At 44.7% G+C, this 25,801-nt stretch overlaps 1 protein-coding gene across 10 annotated transcripts in view; it reads left to right on the top strand.

Annotated features, from left to right (window-relative positions):
* Positions 1–25,801, top strand: part of ERG (ETS transcription factor ERG) — a 278,833-nt gene that overhangs the window by 85,209 nt on the left and 167,823 nt on the right. For all 10 annotated transcript variants that reach the window (XM_079921908.1, XM_079921907.1, XM_079921913.1 and 7 more), the window contains one exon: positions 10,243–10,330. In XM_079921908.1, coding sequence (XP_079778034.1) covers positions 10,292–10,330 — 39 coding nt within the window. In that variant the 5' untranslated portion in view covers positions 10,243–10,291. The remainder of the gene's footprint in view (positions 1–10,242; positions 10,331–25,801) is intronic.

Below are 25,801 nucleotides of genomic sequence, written 5' to 3'. Positions count from 1 at the left end.
GATTCCTTCTAGAGAATTTTTAATTTCATTTATTGTGTTGTTCATCATTGTTTGGTTGCTCTTTAGTTCTTCTAGGTCCTTGTTAAGCGTTTCTTGTATTTTCTCCATTTTATATCCAGGATTTTGGATCATCTTTACTATCATTATTCTGAATTCTTTTTCAGATAGACTGCCTATGTCCTCTTCATTTGTTATGTCTGGTGGGTTTTTCCCTTGCTGCTCATCTGCTGTGTGTTTTTCTGTCTTCTCATTTTGCTTAACTTACTGTGTTTGGGGTCTCCTTTTCGCAGGCTGCAGGTTCATAGTTCCCTTTGTTTTTGGTGTCTGCCCCCAGTGGCTAAGGTTGGTTCAGTGGGTTGTGTATGGCTCCTGGTGGAGGGGACTGGTGCCTGTGTTCTGGTGGATGAAGCTGGATCTTGTCTTTCTGGTGGGCCGGACCACGTCCGGTGGTGTGTTTTGGGGGTGTCTGTGACCTTATTATGATTTTAGGCAGCCCCTCTGCAATTGGGTGGGGTTGTGTTCCTGTCTTGTTAGTTGTTTGGCATAGGGTGTCCAGCACTGTAGCTTGCTGGTCGTTGAGTGGAGCTGGGTCTTGGTGTTGAGATGGAGATCTCTGGGAGAGCTTTTGCCGTTTGCTATTACGTGGAGCCGGGAGGTCTCAGGTGGACCAATGTCCTGAACTTGGCTCTCCCAGCTCAGAGGCTCAGGCCTGACACTAAGCCACAACCCCAAGACCCCGTCAGCCACACGGGTCAGAAGAAAAAGGAGAAAGAAAGAACGAAAGAGAGAAGGAGAGAGAGAGAGAGAGAGAAAGAAAAGAAAAAAGTTATTAAAATAAAAAAATTATTAAAAATAAAAAAATTTAAAAGCAATAAACAAAAAGGAAAGAAGAGAGCAACCAAACCAAAAAACAAATCCACGAATGATAACAAGCATTAAAAACTATACTAAAAAAAAAAACAGAAAAGGGAAAGACAGAACCTTAGGACAAATGGTAAAAGCAAAGCTACGCAGACAAAATCACACAAAGAAGCATACACATACACACTCACAAAAAGAGTTAAAGGAAAAAAATATACATATATTGTTGCTCCCAAAATCCACCTCCTCAATTTGGGATGATTCGTTGTCTATTCAGGTATTCCGCAGATGCAGGTACATCAGGTTGATTGTGGAGCTTTAATCCGCTGCTTCTGAGGCTGCTGGGAGAGATTGCCCTTCCTCTTCTTTGTTCTCACAGCTCGCAGGGGCTCAGCTTTGGATTTGGCCCCGCCTCTGTGTGTAGGTCGCCGGAGGGCGTCTGTTCTTCGCTCAGACAGGATGGGGTTAAAGGAGCCGCTGATTCGGGGGCTCTGGCGCACTCAGGCCGGCAGGGAGGGAGGAGCACGGAGTGCGGGGCGGGCCTGCGGCGGCAAAGTCCGGCGTGACTTTGCACCAACCTGAGGCCCACAGTGCGTTCTCCCGGGGAAGTTGTCCCTGGATCCCGGGACTCTGGCAGTGGCGGGCTGCACAGGCTCCCCTGAAGGGAGGTGTGGACAGTGACCTGTGCTCGCACACAGGCTTCTTGGTAGCGGCAGCAGCAGCCTTAGCGTCTCATGCCCGTCTCTGGGGTTCGCGCTGTTAGCCGCGGCTCGCGCCCGTCTCTGGAGCTCCTTTAAGCAGTGCTCTTAATCCCCTCTCCTCGTGCACCAGGAAACCAAGAGGTAAGAAAAAGTCTCTTGCCTCTTCAGCAGGTCCAGACTTTTCCCCAGACTCCCTCCTGGCTAGCCGTGGCGCACTGGCCCCCTTCAGGCTGTGTTCACGCCGCCAACCCCAGTCCTCTCCCTGCGCTCCGACCGAAGCCCGAGCCTCAGCTCCCAGCCCCGCCCGCCCCGGCGGGGGAGCAGACAAGCCTCTCGGGCTGGTGAATGCCGGTTGGCACCGATCCTCTGTGCGGGAATCTCCCCGCTTTGCCCTCCGCACCCCTGTGGCTGCGCTCTCCTCCACGGCTCCGAAGCTCCCTCGCTCCGCCACCCACAGTCTCCGCCCGCGAAGGGGCTTCTAGTGTGTGGAACCCTTTCCTCCTTCACGGCTCCCTCCCACTGGTGCAGGTCCTGTCCCTATTCTTTTGTCTCTGTTTTTTCTTTTGCCCTACCCAGGTACGTGGGGAGTTTCTTGCCTTTTGAGAGGTCTGAGGTCTTCTGCCAGCGTTCAGTAGGTGTTCTGTAGGAGTTGTTCCACATGTAGATGTATTTGTGATGTATTTGTGGGGAGGAAGGTGACTTCCACGTCTCACTCCTCTGCCATCTTGAAGGTCTGTCCTGTAGAGTTTTTAAAATCACTGCTTTCTAAGTACTTCAGTCATCACAACTCTTCCCTTCTACACTGCCTTCCACTTTCTTCTGCGTCTTCCAGAAGAGCCAAAGGGCCAAGAACAGTGTCCACAGGCCTGTACTTTTATGATAACTATATTTTTTCTGTCCTGTTACTAGGTTTGGTTCATAGTGATTTTAGAGTTATTTTGCCTGAATTCAATTGAAACCTCATTTCGAGAGGCACACACAGGGATTGAGTCTATACATTCATTAGCTATGCAAAAAAATAAATAAATAAAGGTGGAGAATTTCAGCACTTTATCTACAAATCATGCCCCTTAGCTCTTCAGGACTGTCAGGCTTCCCCCCGAAAAGCATTCCAGGGGTTGGAAGAGATTATGGTGGGCCCCGTATAACACTCACTCAAGCCTTAGAACTTAAAAGAGTCTCTTCTCTGCTGACATGAAGCCAGGAGTGATGAGTAGACGGCACAACAGTCCATGGTGCCTGGGACGGTCCTAGAGCAGAGTCTGTGTCCCGTAAGAAATAGTGCAATTAAATTGGATGTGGTTCTTGAGGCCATGCCCCCATCAGGGCCTGTATTCTTCATCAGTTAAAATATTGAAAATAAAGGTGCGTTAGTTTGCAGGGCTGTTGTAACAAAGTACCACAGACTGGGGGAGCTTAGACAACAGAAATTTCTTCTCTCCCAGCTCTGGAGGCTGCAAGTCTGAGATCAAGGTGAGGGCAGAATTGGTTCCTTCCGAGGGCTGTGAGGGACAGTCTTCCCAGGCCCCTCTCCTTGGATTGTAGACGGTTGTATTCTCCCTGTGTTTTCACATTGTCTTCCCTTTACACAGGTCTCTGTTTCAAAATTCCCTTTTTTTTTTTTAAAAATAAGGACACCAGTCATATTGGGTTAGGGCCCACCCTAATAACCCCATTTTAAACTTCGTTACTTCTAGAAAGACCCTGTCTCCTCATAAGGTCACGTTCTGAGCTACTGGGCGTTTGGGCTCCAACACATGAAGGGTTGCATGATGGAAACAGTTGCATGATGGAAACAACCCACTGAAGTAGTTATTTGTATTCATTTGGAAAGATAAGCCATATCGTACTGAAGGAGTACAGTTTCTTATTTTTAGACAAATATAGAGGTACAGTTGGTTTCTCATTCTTCCACCTTCCACTGGTCTCTTTTTTTTTTTTCCGTTATTTTTTTTCGGTACGCGGGCCTCTCACTGTTGTGGCCTCTCCCGTTGCGGAGCACAGGCTCCAGACACGCAGGCCCAGCGGCCACGGCTCACGGGCCCAGCCGCTCCATGGCACGTGGGATCTTCCCAGACCGGGGCACGAACCCGTGTCCCCTGCATCGGCAGGCGGACTCTGAACCACTGGGCCACCAGGGAAGCCCCCACTGGTCTCTCTTGCTTACCTCGGGGAGTGCAGGCACCAGGACTGGGGCCAGGGTCAGCCGAGTGAGGCACAAAGTTGAAGGAGATGCCCCCTCTCAGTGCCGGCTGAGCACCTGCAGGAGCCTGAGGGTGGGGGTGGGGCACCTCCTTAAATCGTGGGCCCCAGGTGGGCGTCTCATTGGCCTCACACTCCATTTAGGAGACCACTGCCCAGAGCAGAGTCAGCCCTGTGCAGTACTTAGGGTAGGTTTTGCTGGTAAGGGACTGACATGCCTAATACCCACTCATCTAGAACAAGTGTGTCTCGTGATCAGCTCATTCAGTGAATGGATCCATTATGATGAGTTTGCTCAGAGCCATTTCGTCTAAAATGTCTTCACTTAATGACTAGTTAGCTTGAAATTAAAAATTAGGTTTTAACATTAAGGACAAAGGGCCCTTATGAAAAACTGGCAATTTCTTTCTTGAGAATTGTTTTCCTCAAAGGTGCAAGATTTTATACAAGATCAGAATGCGTGCTTTCTTCCCCAAAATGATTATCACTGATTAAGTGCTTACTCTGCACACAGCACTGTGAGAGGTTTTGGAGGCATGGTTCAGTCTGATCCTCACAAAGGCCTTATGGAGTAGGCAGGGAAGATTAGCTACACAGTGGCTCTACTCAGGGACAAACCAGTTGCAATAGAGGCTGGCCAAATCTTGCGTCACACCTGTGTGAATGGCTGAACATCAATTTGGAGGTGGTAATTGAGGGGATTTTCCCTCCTGACATCAAATAGGTGGCGTATTTTCCAGTACCATCAACCCGTCTTCCAACTCTCCAATACCAACTGAGTATCCTACAATTTGATTCAATTCTGAGAGTACCTGGAGTTAGCACCAGACACCACAGGCTAAAGGCTCAGTGCCACAAGACTGCCGCCCACTTCAGAGGCCAGCAGAAAGTGTCAGGTCCTCAGGTTACCCACCCTTCTGTCCACCTTGGCTTCAGAGTTGGGGGTTCCCACAATCCCCCCCTCCAGGATTCAGTAATTTGCTAGAAGGAGTCACACAACTCAGGACACTGCTGTACTTACTGTTACAGGTTCTTATAAAGGATACAAATGAACAGACGGATGGAGGTTTGTAGGTCGAGGTCCAGAAGGGTCCCGAGCACAGGAGCGTCTGTCTCCGAGGAGTCGGGGGGGGACCACCCTCTTAGCACATGGATGTGCTCACCAACTTGGAAACTCTCCGAATCCTGTCGTTTCGGGGTTTTTATGAACATTTCATCACATAGGCAAGATCAATTATGAATTCAATCTCCAGCTCTTCCTCTCCCTCCAAAGGAAGCGGGTGGGGCTGAAAGTGCCAGGCCTCTCACCCAGGCTTGGTGGTTCTGAGACCATCCTGAAGCTTTCTAGGGGTTTGCCGAGAGTCACTTCATTGGAGCAAGACATGGTCCTGTCACACTTAGCACTCAGGAAATTTAAGAGCTCTGTGCCAGGAACTGCCAACAAAGGCCGAGTGTGTTTTTTATTCTCCCACGGTAATATCCCCATTCTACAGATGTGTGACCAAAGACCATAGAGAATAGAGTGACCTTTTCTAGGTTTCTGAGGAGGGAAACCGAATCTGGCTTCCATCTTCCATCTGACGCTGCACCTCTGCTTGGATGCACTACCCTCCATGAGAGCCCTGCCCCCATGCCTTCTAGGGCCTTCTCTTGCCCATCTCCCACTCCACACTGCCCTTGAGGGGCCTGGGAACCCAGAACTCCTGCCCAAACTGGCCTGAGCATCTTTCGGGCCTACACAGGCCTCTTTCCTGCAGTCCATCTCCTTGGGCCGGTCCTGTGTGTGCTTCTCTAGGCCTGAAGGATGGCCAGCATGGCCGTGTGGACTGGAGTGTCCTGATGACTGTGTGGGGACCTTGCAAACAGGCCAGAACTGGCTTGGGAAGAGAAGAGGGTTAGGGAGCGCCCGTTTCTATTCTTGCCCCAGCCATGCAGATATGCAGGTCTTCTCTTAACCATTTTTACAGTATTGCCTCTCCAATTACAAAATGCTTATTTTCCCTTTGGCCCTGTGCACCAGTCCACACTTGATGCGGTTATAGCTAAAGCAACCCAAATCAAATACGTGTTTCTGTGTAGTAAGCCATTGGCATTTGCAAAACAAGAACGAAGAAGGGAGCGTTTCATTTTTCAAGATACCCAGTAATAAAATAATACTGGATTGTGAAATCCAAAGTCATAAACATATACATTACCAAAGGAATTTATTGCAAGAAATAGGTAGTAAAAGGGTTTTTAGATAACATGGATTCAGGTTTTGCAAGGCTTCAAGGGCAAGTAAAATAGAAAATAGAAGAGGCTCCCACAGCAATATAAAAGCATCACGTCATTCATCAATGACTGAATTTTTGAGAAATGCTCATTAGAAACACAAAAGTAAATTAGAAGTGCTCTTAAAAAAATCCATAAAAACCCCTCAGATGGCAAAAAGAACAGACACCAAATGACTGCAGAAACAGTCAAGGGTATTTGTGGAGGGAAGAGGCATGGGAAAGGAGGTAGAACTTGCATCCTTCTGGGCTTTAGGGACTTTGCTTCTTGGCTGGTCTGGTTTGGAGGACGGCAGCAGCATTCACACGCTCTGGTTAGTAAATCCCTTGAGTGGATGATGACCTGATGGTGGTGGTGGGTTAGGGTCATAGACTCTGGCTCCCTAAGGTGGAGGAGCTGGGAGGAATTTTTGTTCCCTGCCTTTCTGCCAGTGTACATGCCTCTTGTTCTTCAAGGCTTCTTGGTGGCATCGCCTTGATTCTCTGTATCACTCAGCTCTTTCCCTCCCCTAGGTATCATCCATGTCCCTCATCTGGCATTGCCACTGGCCATCTGCTCTCAGGACCTCTGGGTATCTGTGTGAATTGTTTCCCCATCTCTATCCCTGGAGGGGTAGACAAGCGACAGTGCTGCATCTGGAATCTATTTATCCCCTTCCCCACAGTTTCATCTTTATGCGTTGAAAGTGCCCCAAACTTCCCCATACAAGACATGAGACATAAACAGTTGTTATTAGGTTTATGTCTTGCTTGGTTACAGATTGAATGGCCTTTGTAACTTCTGAGATGTTTCTATGGTCTTGGATATTCAGAATGTTGATTCCATTTCATTATATTTGGAATCTCCAGCAGGCTGACAGGGTCCCACGATGTTAAGTGAGAACTCGGCTGTTCCTGAGAAGGGCTCTGAGAATCCCAGAGTCTTCTGGTTGGAGTTTCTCGGTTACTCTTCAGTTTCCAGACTCATTTTGAGGGTGGGATAAGGGTTTGAGATCATGTCTCTTAGATGGATGGAAATGGTTTGTTTGTGGGTTGGGATGAATTTCCTTTGAAATTTCTGTTGGAGTCTCCTTTTATCTCTCTAGCTAGGAAAGTTTTAAGGGGCATCTTGGTAACCCGGTTATTAAGAACGTATCGTGTATATTAGTAATTGACTGTCACAAAAATGCTGTGTAACAATATACCTCCAATCTCAGCGGTTTAAAACAAGTAGCATCTGTTCAGCTCATGAGCCTATGGGTCGGCCATGTTGGTCTTGGCTGGGCAGTTCTGGTTCTGTAGTTTGCCTCACAAGCCTGGGGATGGGTAGTCTTTCAGATGGATGATCTAGAATGGTCTGGGCTGGAGAGACTGGATGACTGGGCTTTGTCCACAGGCCTCTCATCCCCAGCACACTAGCCTGGGTGTGTTCCCATGGAGCTGGAAAGTTACAAGTGCAGACACTTGATGCCTCTTGAGACTTGGGCTGTCTTGTTCTGTTGAATGAAGCAAGTCCAATAGGCAGCCCAAAAACAAGGCTTGGGGACGCGCACCCTACTTAGTGAGAGGAACCACAGTCACATGGCAAAAGGCAGGGACCCCGGGAGGAGTGGAGAATTGGAACCATCATTTAATCTACCATAGTGTGACAGGAAAATGTAAGCAAGTTAGTCTCCCTTCTCTGTGTATCTACAACACATGAAGGCTATTTTGATTATCTATGTGTGTAATCAACTAGCCCCAAAATGAGCAGCTTCAAACAAGAACCCACTTGCTATTTCTCATAACCCTGTGCGTTGACTGGACTCAGCTGACCAGTAGTTCTCCTTTCTTGCTGTCAGCAGGGGCTGCAGTCATCTGAGAAACCACCATTCTGGAATGTCCAGGATGACTCCCTCGTGGGCCTGGCACGTGGTGCAGGTGTCAGCCGGACACCCACTTCAGGCCTCTGCCACGTGCTGCCCTGGGGCACAGGGACTGGGTTCCCAGAGGCAGGAAGGGAAAGCTTCTGGTTCTATGAAGGTCTGAGCTCAGGCCCCCAGAGCATCCCTTCTGCAGCGTTCTTTGGATCAGAGGCAGTCATTAACTCAGCTGGGCTTGGAGGGGAGGGGACAAGCTCGTGGTACGAGCAGCAGCGTGTGGGTGCAGGGGGGGAGCACTGTGTGGGTTGGGTTACCCTAGAGAGGTGCTAAAACCTACAGAGAAAGCGGTCGTTCCTGAATGTGGGGTCCTGCGTGGGGGGACTTGCTTTTGTCAGGAAACCTCCAGGATGGACCCCTCTGGGCTGAATGACCCTAGGGGCAGAGTGGTCTTTTCCTGGGGTGACTTCTGCTGCCCTGAGGAGGACGTCTCGGAGGAGTGGAAGGAATTACCCATCCACCCCGCTCCCAGAGGAGCCAGCTCTGAGAGACCTTTGTCCAGGCTGCCTGCCATCCTCTGTCCTCTCCCGTGTGCGCCAAGAGCGTGGGTGACCTTCAAGAGCTGCCCAATTCAACTTCAAGACAGTGCTTCATTCCTTGTGCATTTTTAGCAACTCTTATCCCCCAGAAGGACTTGCTTTAGACCTAGGGGGGAAATTGCCTACTTTCCAAGATCAAGACATTTGGCTATAGGAAAAAATAATGTCTAAGGTTCCAAGTTCGTCATCTTGGACAGCCAAGCTTCCCCTGATCTTGGGAGGACGCCGTGGAGCCACGTGGGGGACAGACCCACCCCACACACAGACCCGGAGGCGAAGACCTCCCGTGAGAAGCTCATCTACGTTGGAGGTGGATGTGTTTGCGCCTTGAGAGGGTCGGAAAGCCCAGAATACACATGTACTTGGGACTCGGCGAGTGCCCTGGCAGATCCCTGGAGTAATGTGTTACTTGAAAGTCAGCTTTTGTGTCTGTAGTCTTGTAATGAAGATGTGAATTTTTGTTTTGTGGTTTACTACTGCTAAGAGTCATAGGCCAGATTTACCAAGAAGAAAACACACAAAAATAATAGTTAATAAAAAAGTCATGGCCCCTAAAAATGTAAATTAGAAGAGGTATTTTCAGTGCCAGGAAACAACTGATGGCTAAGATCTACAGAGAACCAGAGTTGGATTGGGGAATGGTTCCTGGAGCCTGGAGCCCTGGGGGAGGGTCCCGAGGATGGGAGAGGTCCCCATAGGATCTAGCTATGGCCAGACCGTGGCCAAGATTGCAGGGAGCCTCAAGTGGATGGTGGGAAGGATTGGGGGCAAAATGTCCCTACTCTTCTCTCTTCCCGCCTCGTGATCTCCAGGTGGTGTCATGTTGATCAAACTTGACGGGGGCCAGAAGGTGAAGGAGCCCAGCTGAGGTAGTCTGTAGGGGTCAGCCCTGGGTGGGGGCATGAGGCAGGGGTGGAGAACCTGCGATGGGGAGGGGCAGACAGACAAGAACCAGAACGCACTGGTGCAGAATCTGAAGAAAGGAAAATTTTGGATGAAGTGTTTCTCCCTAGAGTATGGGCACCTTAATATTTCATTCATTTAAGTTTCAATTAAATTTTCAAATGAATTAAAGTATCTTCAAAATACAGGGTGAAACCTGTTAATTATGTCAAACCAAAGTTCCTTATGGGCTTTGGAGTGAGGCCAGTCTGACTTGAATCCTGGCTCTGTTGCTTGAGAATCAGGTGATCATGGACAAATTAGCAACCTCCCTGGGTGTCCACATCCCCGACCAGATGATGGGAATGTGAGCTTTCAGAGTGGTGGTCAGGGTTAAATGAGAAATGCGTGTGGAGCCCTTAGCCCCAGGGCTGCCACTTAAGCGCTCGATGACCGGTATCTGTGCTTTTTATTAAGTGCTTAATTATGAGGCTTACCAAGGTGTAGATGGCATTAGTTTCAGTAGAAAGTTCAAAAGTCCAGTTCTCTCAGTATAATAGAAAATATCATTTTGGGTGTCTCATTTCTTCCTTTAAATGATCACTCGTAGATTCTACCCTTGTAAAATGATGTGCATGAACTGAATTTGACTTGGGTTTGACGGGACTTGTCCTATTAGGGTTTTGGGGACTAAAAGTAAGTGATATTCCCAACAGGAGAGAACTGGGTTTTCTCGTCACTTCATTTACTATGCATATCTAAAGGCAAATGTTTAGTGCAGAGCTGGGGTTATTTTACCATTGGTGTGTTGTGTTCAGTCCTAATGGAAAACCAAACAAAGAAACCTGGTTGTTTATTGCTATTTGTGTTGCCCCTTTGTGTCTTCTAGCTGCCTCAGGTTCTGAACAGATGGTAACCGTGCTGGCCTCCTGAAGGACATGATTCAGACTGTCCCAGACCCGGCAGCTCATATCAAGGTAGGTTCTAGCTCGGCCAGGAAGCTGCCCTGGCTTCCTCCTTGGCTGGACGTTTGCAGATGCCTGCCCACCTGTCAGCGAATGTAAGGGTCAGCCAACCACAGCCGTGGGCCAGACCCCGTCCACCACCTGTCTTTATTCAGCCCATGAGCTAAGAAAATGCTTTTAAGTTTTTAAATGGTTGAAAAAAAATCAAAAGAAGAAGAATATTTCATAGTGCATGTAAATTATAGGAAATTTAGACTTCATTGTCCAGAAGGAGAGTTTTCCTGGGCTGCAGCCACACACTCATTTCCGTGCTGTCTAGGGCTGCTTTCACACCGTCATGGCAGAATTGAGTCCTTCCAGCAAAGAACGTAGGGTGGCAAAGCCGACGATATTTACTATCTGGTTCTTTGCAGAAAAAGATTGCTGACCCCTGAGTTAACATTGAAAACCACATCCAAATCCTCTAACTTCTGTTCTACGTTCAACTCCTTTACACTTCCTGGGGTTACCTAGGGAGAGACGAGAGGGTTTCCAGTGCTCAGCCGTGTCGTTTTATCTGGGCGTGCTGACACTTCAGCAGCTTGTCACCCCACACCTGCCCCGCCTGCTCACTGGCAGCTCTTCCTGGAGCTCTGGAGGTGAGAGAACAACAGGGAAGTGAGACTCCAGCCAAAGCAAGTCCCTGAGAGGAAGCCGGCCCATTCCTTTCAATACTCCGCGTACACATGGTTATAGCCACCGGGAGAAATGAAGTGATGGTTTTCATATACTTGACCCAAATAAAAGTTACAGAAAAAGTTGGGGCTTGAGCTACATGATCCAGATAGGCTGTCTACACCTGTGCTGATTGGTCCAGCTGTCTACATTGGCCCAACCCACTCACTACCTTGCCAGTTCTTGGCTTCCCCCATATAAATTCATTTTCCCAAATGGTCTCATCGGTTTTACTAATTTTTACTCTTTACCTAAAACATTTATTGAAAATGGAAAGTGGCTTATAAAGGAGAGGAAAGTTTATGGTATTGAAATATTTATCTTTTTTTTTTGGACTAAAATATAAAACGCCCTCCAAAATGACACGTGCACACACACATTTACATACACACATGCTTTTCAAAGGCAGTATATTTGAGAAAGTGTTATGTACCATGTACAACTCACATTCATACGTGTTTAATTTCTTTGAAAGTGGAATTAGAAGTAATAAGAGTTTAAATGCATTTTCTGACCTTTGTGGGTGTTACTGCAAGTGTCAGAGATGCGGGGAGTCCCGGGGTGTGGAGCTTTCTGAATGTCATCCAGGGACGGACAGGAGCAGATCCTCTGGGTTGACACTGTCATTTGATTTCTGTGTGATAACTGATTGGGGCATGGACATTATGTCTACAAAAATGCAAGTGGGAAAACTCCTGTGGATGTGATAAGGTCTCTTCAGAAATATCTGGAATGTGTTTGGTGAGTGTGTTTGTGCTACACACTGAGTGGGGGAGGGGACTTTTTTCTTTTAGCCTCTGTTGACCATGAAGCTGCAGGATGCAAAGAAAAGCTCTCAGGGAAAGAAGTTGATATAAGAAATATCTTCTGTAGTTCAGAGTATGAGCGACAGCAACTGAAATCCACTTTGACTGGCATTTTATTCGTAACCAACCAGAAGGAAAAGATGAATTCAGCAAGAAATTATTGCAGATTTTTAAAAGTTAATTCATCAAGTGCACACAGACACATCTGAGAAACATGATCTCTGAAAAAGTGTTTAGTAGAAATGTTCTGTATTTGATCTCAGGAATGAGCTATGTTTTTAGCTCTGATTTATTACCCTCACATTGGTTAACGTAAATATAACTGACAGATAATTTTAAGAAATGGAACCCTGAGAGTTTCTTAAAAAACAAATTTCGACTAAAATTGCTTCTGTGTCTTTTGAGGATGATTTGGTAATTTAGAGTTGCATATACTAATAGCTGATGTTGGCTTTGAGGCAGAGAGAATTGCATTAAAGACATTTGTTTCCTTGGTAAATCTATCAAATTCCACCTATTGCAATTTGAATAATTATTCCTGGACTTCCTTGTTTTTTTGTTTATGAAATTGGTGTCCTTGACAACAGTCAGGAAAATAGGTTGCCTTCCACTGTTCCCTTAAAATACCCAATTTGGGGAATTTATTCAGTAAAATTTTCTATGCTGAGAAGTTTCTGGTTGTGGGCTGAGGAATGCAGCTCTTATTTCTGGGAGAGGAAGTTCTTATAAATGACACGTGACAGGTTCCACTTGCTATGTTAATGTAGATAGTGGAAGATTTTGTCTTTGGCTCACTGCTACAGAAATGGTTTTCTCATCTGAAAAGGACTTGAATTCTCCACAGAATTGACTTCACCTGGCAGGTGTGCACGGAGACAGCCATAAAGACTTTATGTGGCCTTCGTATCCCTCCATAGGCTGACCTGGAGGAAAGAAATGTTCCTTTTTATTTAGGAAATGTATTCTGCAAAATTTCCTATAGTTCTTTTCTGCCAGAGCAAATTACTTTTACTCTTTCATATATTTAAGGAGCTGGAAATAGTTTTTAAAAAGGAAGGATGGTAAATAATTGTGAAATATTAGATATTCTTGATTTAAATAATGTAACAATTGTGGCAATTGATTTACAAAGAAAATGAACAGAACTTTAAACGTATTTCAGCTTATTCTTTATTGATGAAAATATTAAGTTATTAAGCACATTTTGATTTGTCTTTCTTTGCTGGCCCTTCCAAGTACTGTCTTATAATAGAAATTATGGTGAGTGTCACACCAGTATGCTCTGAGCTGGTTAGGCCATGTGACCATGCCTCTGCTCTGCTAAGGGGTAGCACGTTTCACTGCCAAAGATAGACCCAGACTCTTACCCCTGTTACTGAGTCCAAGTTGGAACTGCTTGCCACATGACAGGCCAGTAAATCCAGAGACAGGTTGTTGAGGGGAAGGAATAGCGACTTTATTCAGAAAGCCGGCAGACCGAGAAGATGGTGGACTAGTGTCCCAAAGAACCATCTTACCTGAGTTAGAATTCAGGCTTCTTTTATACCAAAAGGGGAGGGGGTGTGGCTGGTTGTTGCAGACTTCTTGGTGCCGGAATCCTTTGTTCTTGCAGCTGTCCACGTGGGTCTGGTCACAGTTGTCCTATCAACCTCCAACAAGACAATTGTTATTCTCTGCTTTGCAACTTTTTATCTCTATATGATTGGAAAAGTGTTACACCTTTAAAAGTCAGAGCCTTGAGAGTGGGCTCTCCTGTATATTTCAGGCTATAGGCAACGTTCTTTTACAAAAGGTGCAGAGCCAGCATGATTAAGCACAGGCAACAGAGCATAAGGGTTAGAGTTGAAAGAATGGATCTGATAGGGAGTCAGGTTGGTTCTTCTCTGTTACATCCCAAGCAGGGAAAAAAGACTAGAAAATCCATTTTACTAGGACTTGACAAAGACTTTGGTCATGAATTCTCATTCCGATGAGAATTCTCATCGGAATTCTCGATTTACATCATTGCATTTCCTCCTGAGAGCTCCATTTTCATATTTTCGTTTACTAACATTAGAGACGAAGAGGATGAGCAGAGGAGAGAGTAGTCAAGTTTCTCGCTTTAAAGAAACATCTGATTGGTACAGTTTGTAATTGTTCCCTTTGCCATTCATCAACTACCCACTTGGATTACTAGACATTTTGGAACTGGCCAAAGGAGGATGGGACTGAGAGGGGAAGGGTCTGAATTTTAGTTCTACTCCATGGATCACTGGCTGTGTGACCCAGAAATGCTGGTTCCCAAAACTCTGAGAGCTGCATGTTCTTAGGTAGTTCATATCATGGATAAGAGAGAGGGTCCTAGTGTCCTAGGACTCAATTCAAACCTGCCTTGTCGTTTACTAACTCGGTGATGCTGTACAAGTTCCTTAATCTCTCTGTGCGTTGGTTTCCTCTTGTCTGAAGTGGAGGCACCTACTTTGGCGGTTAGTGTGAGGATTCAGTGAGCTCTTACTACGGGTAACGCACCAAGACCCCGCTGAGAGCCCCTGTGGTCTGTAAAATGAGGATAACATATCCGTCTCGAGGACAGAATATTGTCGTGTCTGATATACACAGAGTGACATGGGTATGTCTTAAAAAATATTGACTTGAAGGAAAAAAATCTAAAACAGGATGTGCTCTGTGGCACAATACTATTTACACATAGGAAATCATGTACACTTCCCAAAAGACATCATGTACTTTTCATGGACACATATGTATCTAAAACATACCATGACCACATCAGAGGAGATGAGTGCATATATGGGACATGTTGGCTAGTTGCTCTGAGAGGTGGGTAGGAGATAAGGGAAATAATAGTAATAATATACAGATAATGTCAGTTCCTACTGTGGATGGGACACAGAGGGTCCTCTCCTCCACACTGGTGGTAAGTTGGTACAATACCAGTTGTGCTTTGGTACCAGTTTGGCGTTAACTTCTGAAGCTAATGGTGCTCTAGGAGGTCCACCCCTGGGACCTCTGGGTATATGCACCCCTGGGTATATGCCCTGTTGCACACAGGTGCCAGGAAACATGCATAAGCAAAAAACTAGAACAACCCAAATGCCAGGAGAACAGATAAATAACTTGTGGTCTAGCCCTCCAATGGAATACTATACAGCAGTGAAGAAAAACTACAAACATCTACCTGTGTCTGTGCATTGATGTGCATGATTCTCAAGGTTGAGTGAAAAAAAAGTCACAGAAGAATAAGTACAGTATCATACTGTATTTATCATACCGTATTTATTTAAGAATAAAGTATCATACTTTATACACAGTATGATTCCATGTATAAAGATCAAAAAAAGGCAAAACTACAAAACATATGTTGTTCATAGACACACATGTATGTGGCAAAAGGAAGAACAGAGGCACAATATGTACATAATTCAGGATAGAAATTGCCTTGTGAGGGAGGGGAGAACTTTGGAGAGGGACTCAGGGGGCGTCTGAGATCCTGGTATTGCCTGTTGTGGGCTGAGGATGCATACAAGAGCGTTTGCTTCTTATTCTTTAACTTGCACAAGTATCACATATCATATTTGTGTAAGAGTGATATTTACAGTGAAGAACGTAAGATACTAAAAGAAGAGAAAGGGAAGATCAAGGTGGGCAGCTCAAGGTGGCATGATATTTGGGAAGACACCTTCTAACTGTAAACCATTCTGCACTGCGGCAGATCGTCAGTGTTAGAGGTCGCTTCGTCCAGCGCTGGTCTAGCTGCTGAGGCGGGTGGGAGCCAGCTCTGGTCAAGTGACAGCTGGGCAGGGACTGCAGTGAGAGGCTGTGTCTCCACGGAGGCTGAGCACGAAGCTCTCCAGGCAGCTCTGGTTATTGGACTATAAATCAGCTATAGTTGATTTACAAGGTTGGGTTAATTTCTGTTGTACAGCAAAGTGATTCAGTTATCCATACACACACACACACACACATATATATTTATATTTATTTATTTATTTTTTAAAATATTCTTTTCCATTATGGTTTATCACAGGATATTGAGTATAGTTCCCTGTGCTCTACAGTAGCACCTTGTTGTTTATCCATCCTATATATACTAGTTTGCATCTGCTGACCCCAAACTCCCAATCCATCTCTCCCCCTCCCCTTGGCAACCACAGTCTGTTCTCTGTTTGTGAGTCTGTTGGTCATTTCTGAGTTGAGTGAGTCCACCCGCCTGTAGCTCTGTGGGTGGCTCCGCTACACTCTTTCGCAACAAGGAATCTCTCTCTGATTCACTCGTTCATTCATTCAGCAAACATCAAAGCCTTCCCTGTACTCGAAACAGGTTGGGAGTGTGGGTGTGGGAATAAGAGATCATAAAGGCACAGCACCTGCCATCTGGGGCACAGGACACACGTTCCCAGACACATGTTCTGGGACATACCTCACCCATCCCACCTCGTCCCGCTCCTAGCCCTGTGCTCGGCCAGCACTGCTTCTGCCTGGAGACAGCCTGCTGTCTCCAGGGTCTTCCTGGGGGGGGTCCCACGTTGCCGGGTATTTCAGGTAGAGCACACACGCGATTTGGAGTGCACTTCACGGATCTGATGGCTCCCAGGTGCAGCTCACATGCTTCCGTGTCTAGAAATGCCTGGAGTTTGTCACTGCCCTGTTGACCCTCTGTCGTCCTGAGGAGGACGCCGGGCTCAGTTCTGGTGTCCATGGCTAGCTCATCTCCAGCCCCTGTTCCCCAGGGTTTCGTGTGAGGATCAGTCACAGTTGACCACGGGGTAAACAGTTTCTCTGTTCTGGTTTCCAGTTGATTCCTTCCACTAGTGGAAAAGGACTGAAAAATCGGCTTACTCAGGATTTTTGTTTCTAATGACTTTTTTGCCTTCCTGTTCCTTTCCCCTTTAACTTTTATATTTTTTTGCCCTTTTTTAGGGTTGGGGCCAGATGGCCTAGGTTTGAAGCTTGGTGCCACTTGTTATCAGTTGCCTCAGTTTCCTCAGCTGTAAAATGGGGGTATATAGTGTACCTACCTCCTAGAATCATGAGGATTAAATTAGTTAATGTTAATGCTTTTAAAGCACTCAGAGCTGTGCCCAGCTCCCATTAACACTTATTATAACATTACCTATTATTATTAATATATTAATGTCATTAATATCATATTCATTATATAATGTATTAATATATGATGCAATATATTATATATTGTATTTTACGTTATAGTAATTATAGAATATATTCTTATATTGTTTATATATTACTGATAATATTAACATTTTATATATTTATATATAATTAATATATTATTAACATGTTATATATTAATATATTATTAATGTTATTGTTAATGATATAGCAATATATTATTATAGTACTAAAAACTAAAGCAGTTGTATAATATAAATTTATGTCATTAATATATAATATTATATATTAGCATGCTCTTACATAATAGCAGTAGAAGGAGAGAAGGAAGAAGAGGGAATATTCTGGAAACAACTGGAAAGATAATAGGGTCAGTACTTGCCAAGAAGCCAACTGCTGAACTGACTTCTTTCCCACATGATTCTGTGGCTGCCTCTCTGGAAGTAATGCTAAATATTTCTGACTATAAAAGATGCTAAACTTAAACCCCGTTTGCATTTCATAGAAGGAAGGGTCTGAAAAAGATTTAAGAAGTAGCCAGGATTAAGCACAGGGTCACTGGGAGGCCTGAGAACCCAGAAGATGAGCAGAATCCTTTTAAAATAACACGAGGCAGATACAAAAACTGCCCTGATCTGCATCCCGAGTGAGCAATTAGGTGGCTTCTGTGGCTGGTGGTGACTTATCCCATCGCCCTGGAGAAGAGTGGATCTCACTACCTAGCTCCTATGTGACTGACAGAGGACCCATTGCATTGTAAGCATTTTGCGCATCTTTGCAAATCTGATTTATAGTGGCTTTGCTTCCCGGGAAGGTGGACAGCTTATCCTTTCGATGATATACTCAACAGAGGCCAGAGTTTTCCTCCCCAAATCTGTGTACTGTGAAGATGATGTAAGCCTTTGATACGCTGCCTGTTTTTTCCTCAGTAAATCAGCTTTGATCAGATGCCGGTGGGGTTAGCACATCCCAGTAAGCCTGGCGACTGGCTGCTTAAAGCTGCCAGTTCATTTTTCTGCGAGACGGTGGCACTTAATGAAACACAGAAGAGCAAATCTGCGAAAACGCCCACGATGAATGCGTATTACTTTTTATAACCAGAAGGTAATATTTAAAAAAAGTTTCAGGACATTCCACATGGCACAACTGTGGAGACTTCTAACATCCAAGCGTCTCCCCTGCACGTATCCTAGGTGAGGTTTGATGGAGCAGGGCTGTACTTTCTGTCTCTCCCTGCTGGCTGCCTGCGCCCCTCAGGGCTGAGCCTGGTCACCTGCTGGAGGCTGTGCTCAGGGTGGGTGCAGGGGGCCGTAATGGCGTGCTCCTTCCCAAACTAGCAATGCCTCATTAAGATTCAGTGACGCTGACATTCAGGGAGGGCACCCGCCTTACCGAGAGGTGTAAACGGCGGTCAGAAGAGGTTCAGATCACTTCCCTGGAGAATGGTTAGAAGTTGTCCGTGCTTGGCTTAGAGCCCCTCTGGGGCAGTTTTCCTCCAGAAGTGGTTCTCCAAAGGTATCCTGGAATTCTAATCGAAATGCAGATTCCTGGGCTGTCTGCCAGAGCCGCTTCTCCAGTAAATTTGGGTTGGGCTCAGTGATCTTCATTTTAACAAGCACCTAAGGTGCTTGCTTAGATAATGAATAATTACTAATTATTAACCTAGCCTTACGGTAAATATTTATCAAAGCAACTGATTTTCTTTTCTGTCTACACTGGCGGCTGCATTGTTCTGCACCACTGCTCTGACTATCTGAGTCACACGTGTAAGGGTTTAGAGAACCTTATTTGGACTCGGGTTTCAGAATGCCACAGCAGGTTTCCTGGGCTCCGTGATTGGGTGTAATGAGAGTCCAGGAGAGAAGTGTCCTTCCTCCTTCTTCCGCCTAATGGGAAATGAACTAATCAAGAATTTGAATCAAGAATGTTTCAGATCAGCCCCTAGCAATTGAGTGTTTTGGAGTCGTCAGCCTCTGTGGCTGACGTCGATGTTGCCTGTGTGGCTCTGTTGGTGCATTTGGGGTTTGAGCATCGTTATCCTTGTTGCAAGACTGATGTTGGGACTGCTGATGTGGAGGAGGGGGCGTGAGCTGGAGGTGAGCTTAGTGGGGACGGTGAGTCCAGGATGCAACATGTGTGTTTTCCAATGGGCGCACCGAACGCTCTGCCTGAGTGGGGACAGGACTTAACTTACAGGTTCTCCATGGTTTAATTCCACCTTCTGCTTTTCTTCTTGTACTTTCTTTACCTTCTGACCTCAAAGTCTCATGGCTTCAGTTGTCACCTTCTGGGGACAGGGGACTCTGTTATCTCTGGCTCTGGTTTCCCTCCCGAGCTCCAGCCTCACATTTCTAGGTGCAGGCTGGACACGTCACCTGGATATGGGTACTAGTACCTTCAACTCAGCAACCAATCAGAGGAGCCATACTTACGTTGTGTGATGCCTCGAGTCTCTGGAGCATCTTCATATACTTCTGGTGCATTGAATGCAGAGCTTAGCTTGTTTGTCCAGGTCACAGAGTCCAGCCTCCTCCAAGGCCAGGTTCATTCATTGTGATATCATGTCATTTCTGGTGAACCACTTCCCTTTGGGACAAGGCAGCTCCAGAGTAATGGGTGAGCAGACAGGCTGTAGAGCTAGACTTCCTGCTTTATAATCCCCAGCATGACATTTGTTATTTGACCTTGGGCAAGTCACTGAGCACCTCTGAGCCTCAATTCTCTCATCAGTAAAATGAGAGTGGTGTCTACCTCCTAGGGTTGTAGGAAGATCAGATGAGGTGATTCATGTGAACGTCTTGGAACAGTGTCTAGTGAATAGTGGTTAGCTATCATCATCATCATCATTGTCATCATTTAAATTTTTTGTTAATTCCCCTTTTCCTTTTTTCTTCACGGCCACTTCTCCCAGTTACCAGGCTTAAAATTTAGGGCATATCTTTAACACTTTTCTCTCTTTCACTTTTCACTTTGTGTCTAATTCGTGGTACCTTTTCATAGCAGGTCTGCTTTATCTCTTGTCTCTGACTATTCTTCTGTTGCTTTTTTCCACCCAACCTTCCTTATGTGCTTGTTATCTCATGCTGCCAGGTTAATCTTCCTACAAGACGGCTTCCTTCGGCACCTCTCTGATCAGAAACCTTGATTAATTCCAGGAGTAGGAACATTTTTAAGGCTTTTGATAACAATATCTCCCCACCCAATTGTGCCCTTCTTCCTTCTCCAAGGAGTATCTGAAAATGCCATTTTATCACAATCTATTGTGATTTTTAATCTTTGCTGATTTGATGAGTGGAGTTTTATCAGAGTTATTTCATTTGGAAACTTTTGCGAGTGGTCATCTCCTCATTTGCTTATCAGCAAGTTATAATATCTCTTTTGTAATTTTTTTGGACCCATTTCAATGAAACCCTTCAACATTGCTGAGGGTATAGCGTGAACCAAACAGATAAGATCCCCGCTTGCATGAAGCTTACATTCTAGGGGGTAAGATAGATGAAGCTCAAATATATATAGTATATTACCAGCATTACAGCATTACAACCAGCATTACAACATGTGTGTGTGTGTGTGTGTGTGTGTGTGTGTGTATTTTAAAATGCTGGTTATGGTTCTTTAGAATAAACGTAAAGTAAGCAAGAGGTCATCAAGAGAGTGTTGGAGGGGAGAGGCGCCATTTCGCCCAGGAGATTAAGGAAGGTTTTGGGGAAGAGCTGAAATTCAGAGAGAGACCTGAGGGAAGTGGTCATCAGATCGGGGAATTGTGTGCCAGAGAGAGGGGATAGCACATGCAAAGGCCATTAGGCTGGAGCCTGCTTGGCATGTCCAAGGAACAGCAGGGAGATTGGGGCTGGTGTAGAGTAAGGGTGAGGCCATGTGTTAAGTTCTGATATGCAAGGACAGGGACTTTTACATTGTATTCTGCATGTCGGGGGACTGGGGACCATTGGGGGCTTTTAAGTAGAATGGGCGACGTGATCTGATTGCAGGTTTTTGATTTTGTAAACAGCTTCATTGAAGTATAATATAATGTACATTGGTTGAGTCGTTTGCATTATGAGTCATTGGCCTGTATTTCAGGCTGGGTGCCTAACGAGCTCATCTGGAGACCAAGGTACAGAAGAGCCTTAGGGTTGAGCTTTGAGTCCCTGCAACACACAGAGGTTGGGAAGAGGGATTTGCATGGAGTGGACAAAAGCCACATTGGACTGGGTTCAAACCCAAAAGGGAGAATGAATAAGTGCAGACAGCTCATGCAGGCGACTCTTTTCAGGGATTTAGGAGGTTTCGTTCTTTCCTCAACAGCTTGTATACATTATACTTTAATGATATCTACCTCGAGCTATGTCATATTTGTCATACAGGTTGGTTTCGATGTTTATTCTGCCTTTTAATTTTTACCTCCATGAGAGAAATATTTTTATTTGCTTACACCTCTAGATGTTCTTCTTTGCTATCTTTCCCTTTGCTTTACAATCTAAAAAGTGCCTATCTATTTTTCTTGCTTTTACTCTTGTGTATTTCCCAGTTTTCTATACGACTTCTTTAATAGAAATAAAAGAAAATGTATATTATTTTAAAAACCACCAAGAAAGTTGTTCAGGGTTCACAGAAGACACGCAGAATTGCTGCCAGCATCAAAGCCAGGGTCTTGAGTTCTGTGTTCTGTGCACAAGGAACCCAGCCTAACTTTGCAGCAACTTTTTTCTGCTAGTTTCTCCTGGAGGGTAGGATAATCAAAATATAATATTTAACAGCTGGCATGGGCACACCAGTCGGAATGGGGCAGACCAACCAGAAGAGATCACGGTTGGAAACACCTGGTGCCCCTACCGAAGTGTTTCTATCCTTCCTCTGAGTGCCCACGTGCCAGGGCACTGAACCTCTTCCTCCAGGCTCTTCTGGCCTCTTGCTTTTGTTTTCATCCTCCAAATCTTGACATTTGCTCCTTGACATTTGGAGAGAGGAGCGGGTATTCACCATATATTGATTATTTTTGTGCCTGTTTTCTTTGCGTGTAGACTGTACATTACTTAAAGTGATCCTATAATCACGTGTCTTTCATGGTACCCTGTGCCTGCTAGATCCTTAACATAGAGGTGTTGATGGAACTGAATAAGCGGTGGTCACAGGGGAGCGAGAGTGATCCAGGGACTTTGTTCTGTTCTGGGACCGATGGCCCAGCTCAGTGCTCACCTACTCTTCACCCTTCTCTCTCCTCCTTTGCAGGTATGGTTGTAACCACACAGCCCATTTGCAGAAGAGACAATGTGTTCTCAAGGGCAGTGTGTCTTAACTTTTATTTGTATAGTTTTATATATGTAACTTTATGAGGTTTTTTTAAGAACGGTTTTAGGTTCACAGCAAAATTGAGCAAAGTACCCTCTCTTCCCACACACCCACAGCCCCTCCCACTGTCAACATGCCCCACTAATGTGCATTTGTTAACAGCTGATGCACCTGCGCTGACACGTCATCATCACCCAGACTCCAAAGTTTATGTTAGGGTTCACTCTTGGTGCTGTATATTCTGTGGCCTTGGACCCACGTATAATGACATGTTTCTATCACTGTAGTTTCATACAGAGTGTTTTCACTGCCGTAAAAACCTCTGTGCTCTGCCTGTTCATCCCTTCCCTCCCTTCCAAACCCCACCCCATCCCTGGCAACCACTGATCTTTTTACAGTTTCCATAGTCTTGTGGTTTCCAGAATGTCATAAAGTTGCCATCATACAGTATATAGCCTTTGCAGACTGGCTTTTTTCACTTAGTGCTATGTGTTTACGTTTCTTCTAAGTCCTGTCATAGCCTGATAGCTCATCTTACCTTTTCTGAATCTTAGAACTCTTTAAAAATTCGGTAAATGCTATATATTTTCCCCTCGGGGTGAGCGCACACACACACACACACACACACACACACACACACTCTTATATGCTCACAGATCTATTTCAGCACCCGTGCCCCCCAGCCCCCTGAATCAGGCCCAGGGATCCCAGGTTGGGAGCCCTGGGCTGGCAATGGAAACCCCATTGGACGCAGTTGATAAAACTGAAAATAAATTTTCATTTGCACCTAAGTGGCCTGCCAGAAAATGTGTTGCCTCTTGAAGTTAGTGGAATGACAGAGCTTCTTTGAACAAAGCTTGTTTCGAGGCACATTCTTGGTCTAAATTCAGTTCAGATGACAGATCCTCATTCTGCAGTTTTGTGTTCTAGAGCAAAGCCTTTCAAACTTTCATGTGCACAGGAGTCACCTGGAGACCAGGATGGATGGGCCTTGAGATGCTGCACTTCAAACAAGGCCTCTGCTGGTGCCGCTGGCCCAAGGACCAGCATTTTTACAGCAAGGCCCTGAAGCCCTGGTTTTCAAACTACAGGTCAAGACCCATGTGTGGAAGTGAGTCAAAGCCAGTATTAACAAAAGGAAATGGAATGGGATGGAATAGGATGGAAACTATCAGGGTGTGTTGCATATAGAAAGGAAAAGTATTCTTTGGGAAAACCTTGTTAGTTATGTATGCGTAGGTACGTATACTGGCTTGTGTTATGTAACATGATTTTTTGCTCTGGGTACATTTGGAAAACAGTCCTCAAGATTTCTGTGGTATAAGAAATGAGGGGGAAGCACCTCCCTAGTCGTTTCATCCGAAAAAATAGTGGGTTTGCAAGCATAAAATTGCACATGTGTCTCCATAGATTTTGCTGCTCTGATTCTGGTATCCAGATGTTGGGATTTATCCCAAAGCAGGAACTGTAAATAGCAGAGAAAGTTTTTTTTTTTTTTTAATTTTAAAGATCAAATTCCAGGGTTAAATGAAAATCCTGGTTGTGTTTGGCTTAATTGAGAGTACATGTTACTTTTGAGAATGTACTTTAAAAAAGTAACCAAATTGAACCGAAGCATGGATATTAATTTTTTAGTGATTCTTTGTGGATTTTCTGAGAAGTGCTGTTCATTTGCATTCTACATGAACTGCTAATCTGCTGCTATTATCAGTATCCAAAAATAAACAATAACACCAATTTATATGGACCTCCAAATTAGCCCCATAAAATTTTATGGTAGTGGTATTATTGCTCCAACTCAGTTTGAAGCTGACAGAAGTATATAACTCTAACCACGTGATTCTCATATCCTTTGTTTTAAAACCCAAGTTTAAAATGTCTTTATGTTTAAGTGTATCATCACAAATTAAAAGGGTATGACTAAAGTAACAGTCAAAAATAAGTCAAAATTTTGATGACTTATGTTGTTTGAAAAGCCCACAATTCAAATTCTTACTTTCCATTATTATTTGAAAAAAAGTCATGCAGATTTCCCTATTTCCGTACACATTACAGAAGGGGTCAGGAGCCTGCAGGTGAAAGGAGAGGTGATGAGTGAGTTTCCTGTTTGGCCATCAGGGGAGGTTGTCCGGGAAGAATTATACATAAAATAGGCAATATTAGCAATGAACAGAGGCATCAAGAACAAAAACAGAACCAAAGAAAAGATATTTTTGTCTTTTGAATAATTTGAACAATATGCTGCTGTTCTTATTCCTTAGTCTTTAAGAATGGAAAATTCACACATATTCAATAAAAGGACTTAAAAAAACCCTTACTTTATTCCTCAAAAGTGACATTAAAAAAAATTAAAATGAGGATTTACTGTATAGCACAGGGAACTATATTCAATATCTTGCAATAACCTATGGTGGAAAAGAATCTGAAAATATATATATGAATCACTGCTGTACACTTGAAACTAACACAATACTGTAAATTAACTATACTTCAATTTAAAAAAAATGTAGGGCAGTGCTCTGATACTACTAGTTTATCAAGTTTACAGTCATTTTTCCAAAGTGACTTTGATCTTAGGGCTGTTGAAATAAAATGGATTGATAATCAATAAAAACAAGACAAAACAGGGGCTTCCCTGGTGGCGCAGTGGTTGAGAGTCCGCCTGCCGATGCAGGGGACACGGGTTGGTGCCCCGGTCCGGAAGATGCCACATGCCGCGGAGCGGCTGGGCCCGTGAGCCATGGCCGCCGAGCCTGCGCATCCGGAGCCTGTGCTCCACAACGGGAGAGGCCACAGCAGTGAGAGGCCCGCGTACCGCAAAAAAAAACAAAAACAAAAACAAAAAAAACAAGACAAAACAAAACAAAAAACCTTCTGTGACATCAGACATACCTGGTGAAGAAATGTGGCTAAGAATAAGAAAAAAATGACGCAAGTATTGTTTTGTTTTTCTTTTTTCCCCAGCTTTATTGAGATACAATTGGTATGTAACATTGTGTCAGTTTAAGGTGTACAAAGAGAGGATTTGCTACAGGTACATGTTGTGAAGTGATTGCTATAATAGGGTTAGTTAATGTCTCCATCACCTCACAGAATTCTCTCTTTTCTCCTTGGTGGTGAGAACATTTAAGATCTACTCTCTTAGCAACTTTCAAGTGTACAGTACAGTGTTGTTAGTCATGCTGTCCATTAGATCCCAGAATTTACTCACCTTATAACTGGAAGTTTGTACCCCTTGACCAGCATCTTCCCATTTCCCTCACCCCGACCCCCTGACAGCCAGCATTCTACTCTTGGTTTCTGTGAGTTTGGGCTTTTTTAGATTCCATGTTTAAATGAAATCACACAGTATTTGTCTTTCTCTATCTGATTTATTTCACTTAACCTAATGCCCTCCCAGGTTTTTTCTTTTAAATGCATTTTACAGTATTAAAATATGTGTCTTAGAAAACCTTTTGATTGATATGATGTAAATCACTTGAAGGATTTAGTAAGTATCTGCTATTATTTTTGCATCAAATAACAGTATTTAGATTTACCTGAA

Source organism: Stenella coeruleoalba, assembly GCF_951394435.1.
Source record: "Stenella coeruleoalba genome assembly, chromosome: 5".
Classification (NCBI taxonomy): Eukaryota; Metazoa; Chordata; class Mammalia; order Artiodactyla; family Delphinidae; genus Stenella; species Stenella coeruleoalba.
Note: the sequence above shows the minus strand (reverse complement) of the source record. Positions and strands in the feature narration are given on the sequence as shown.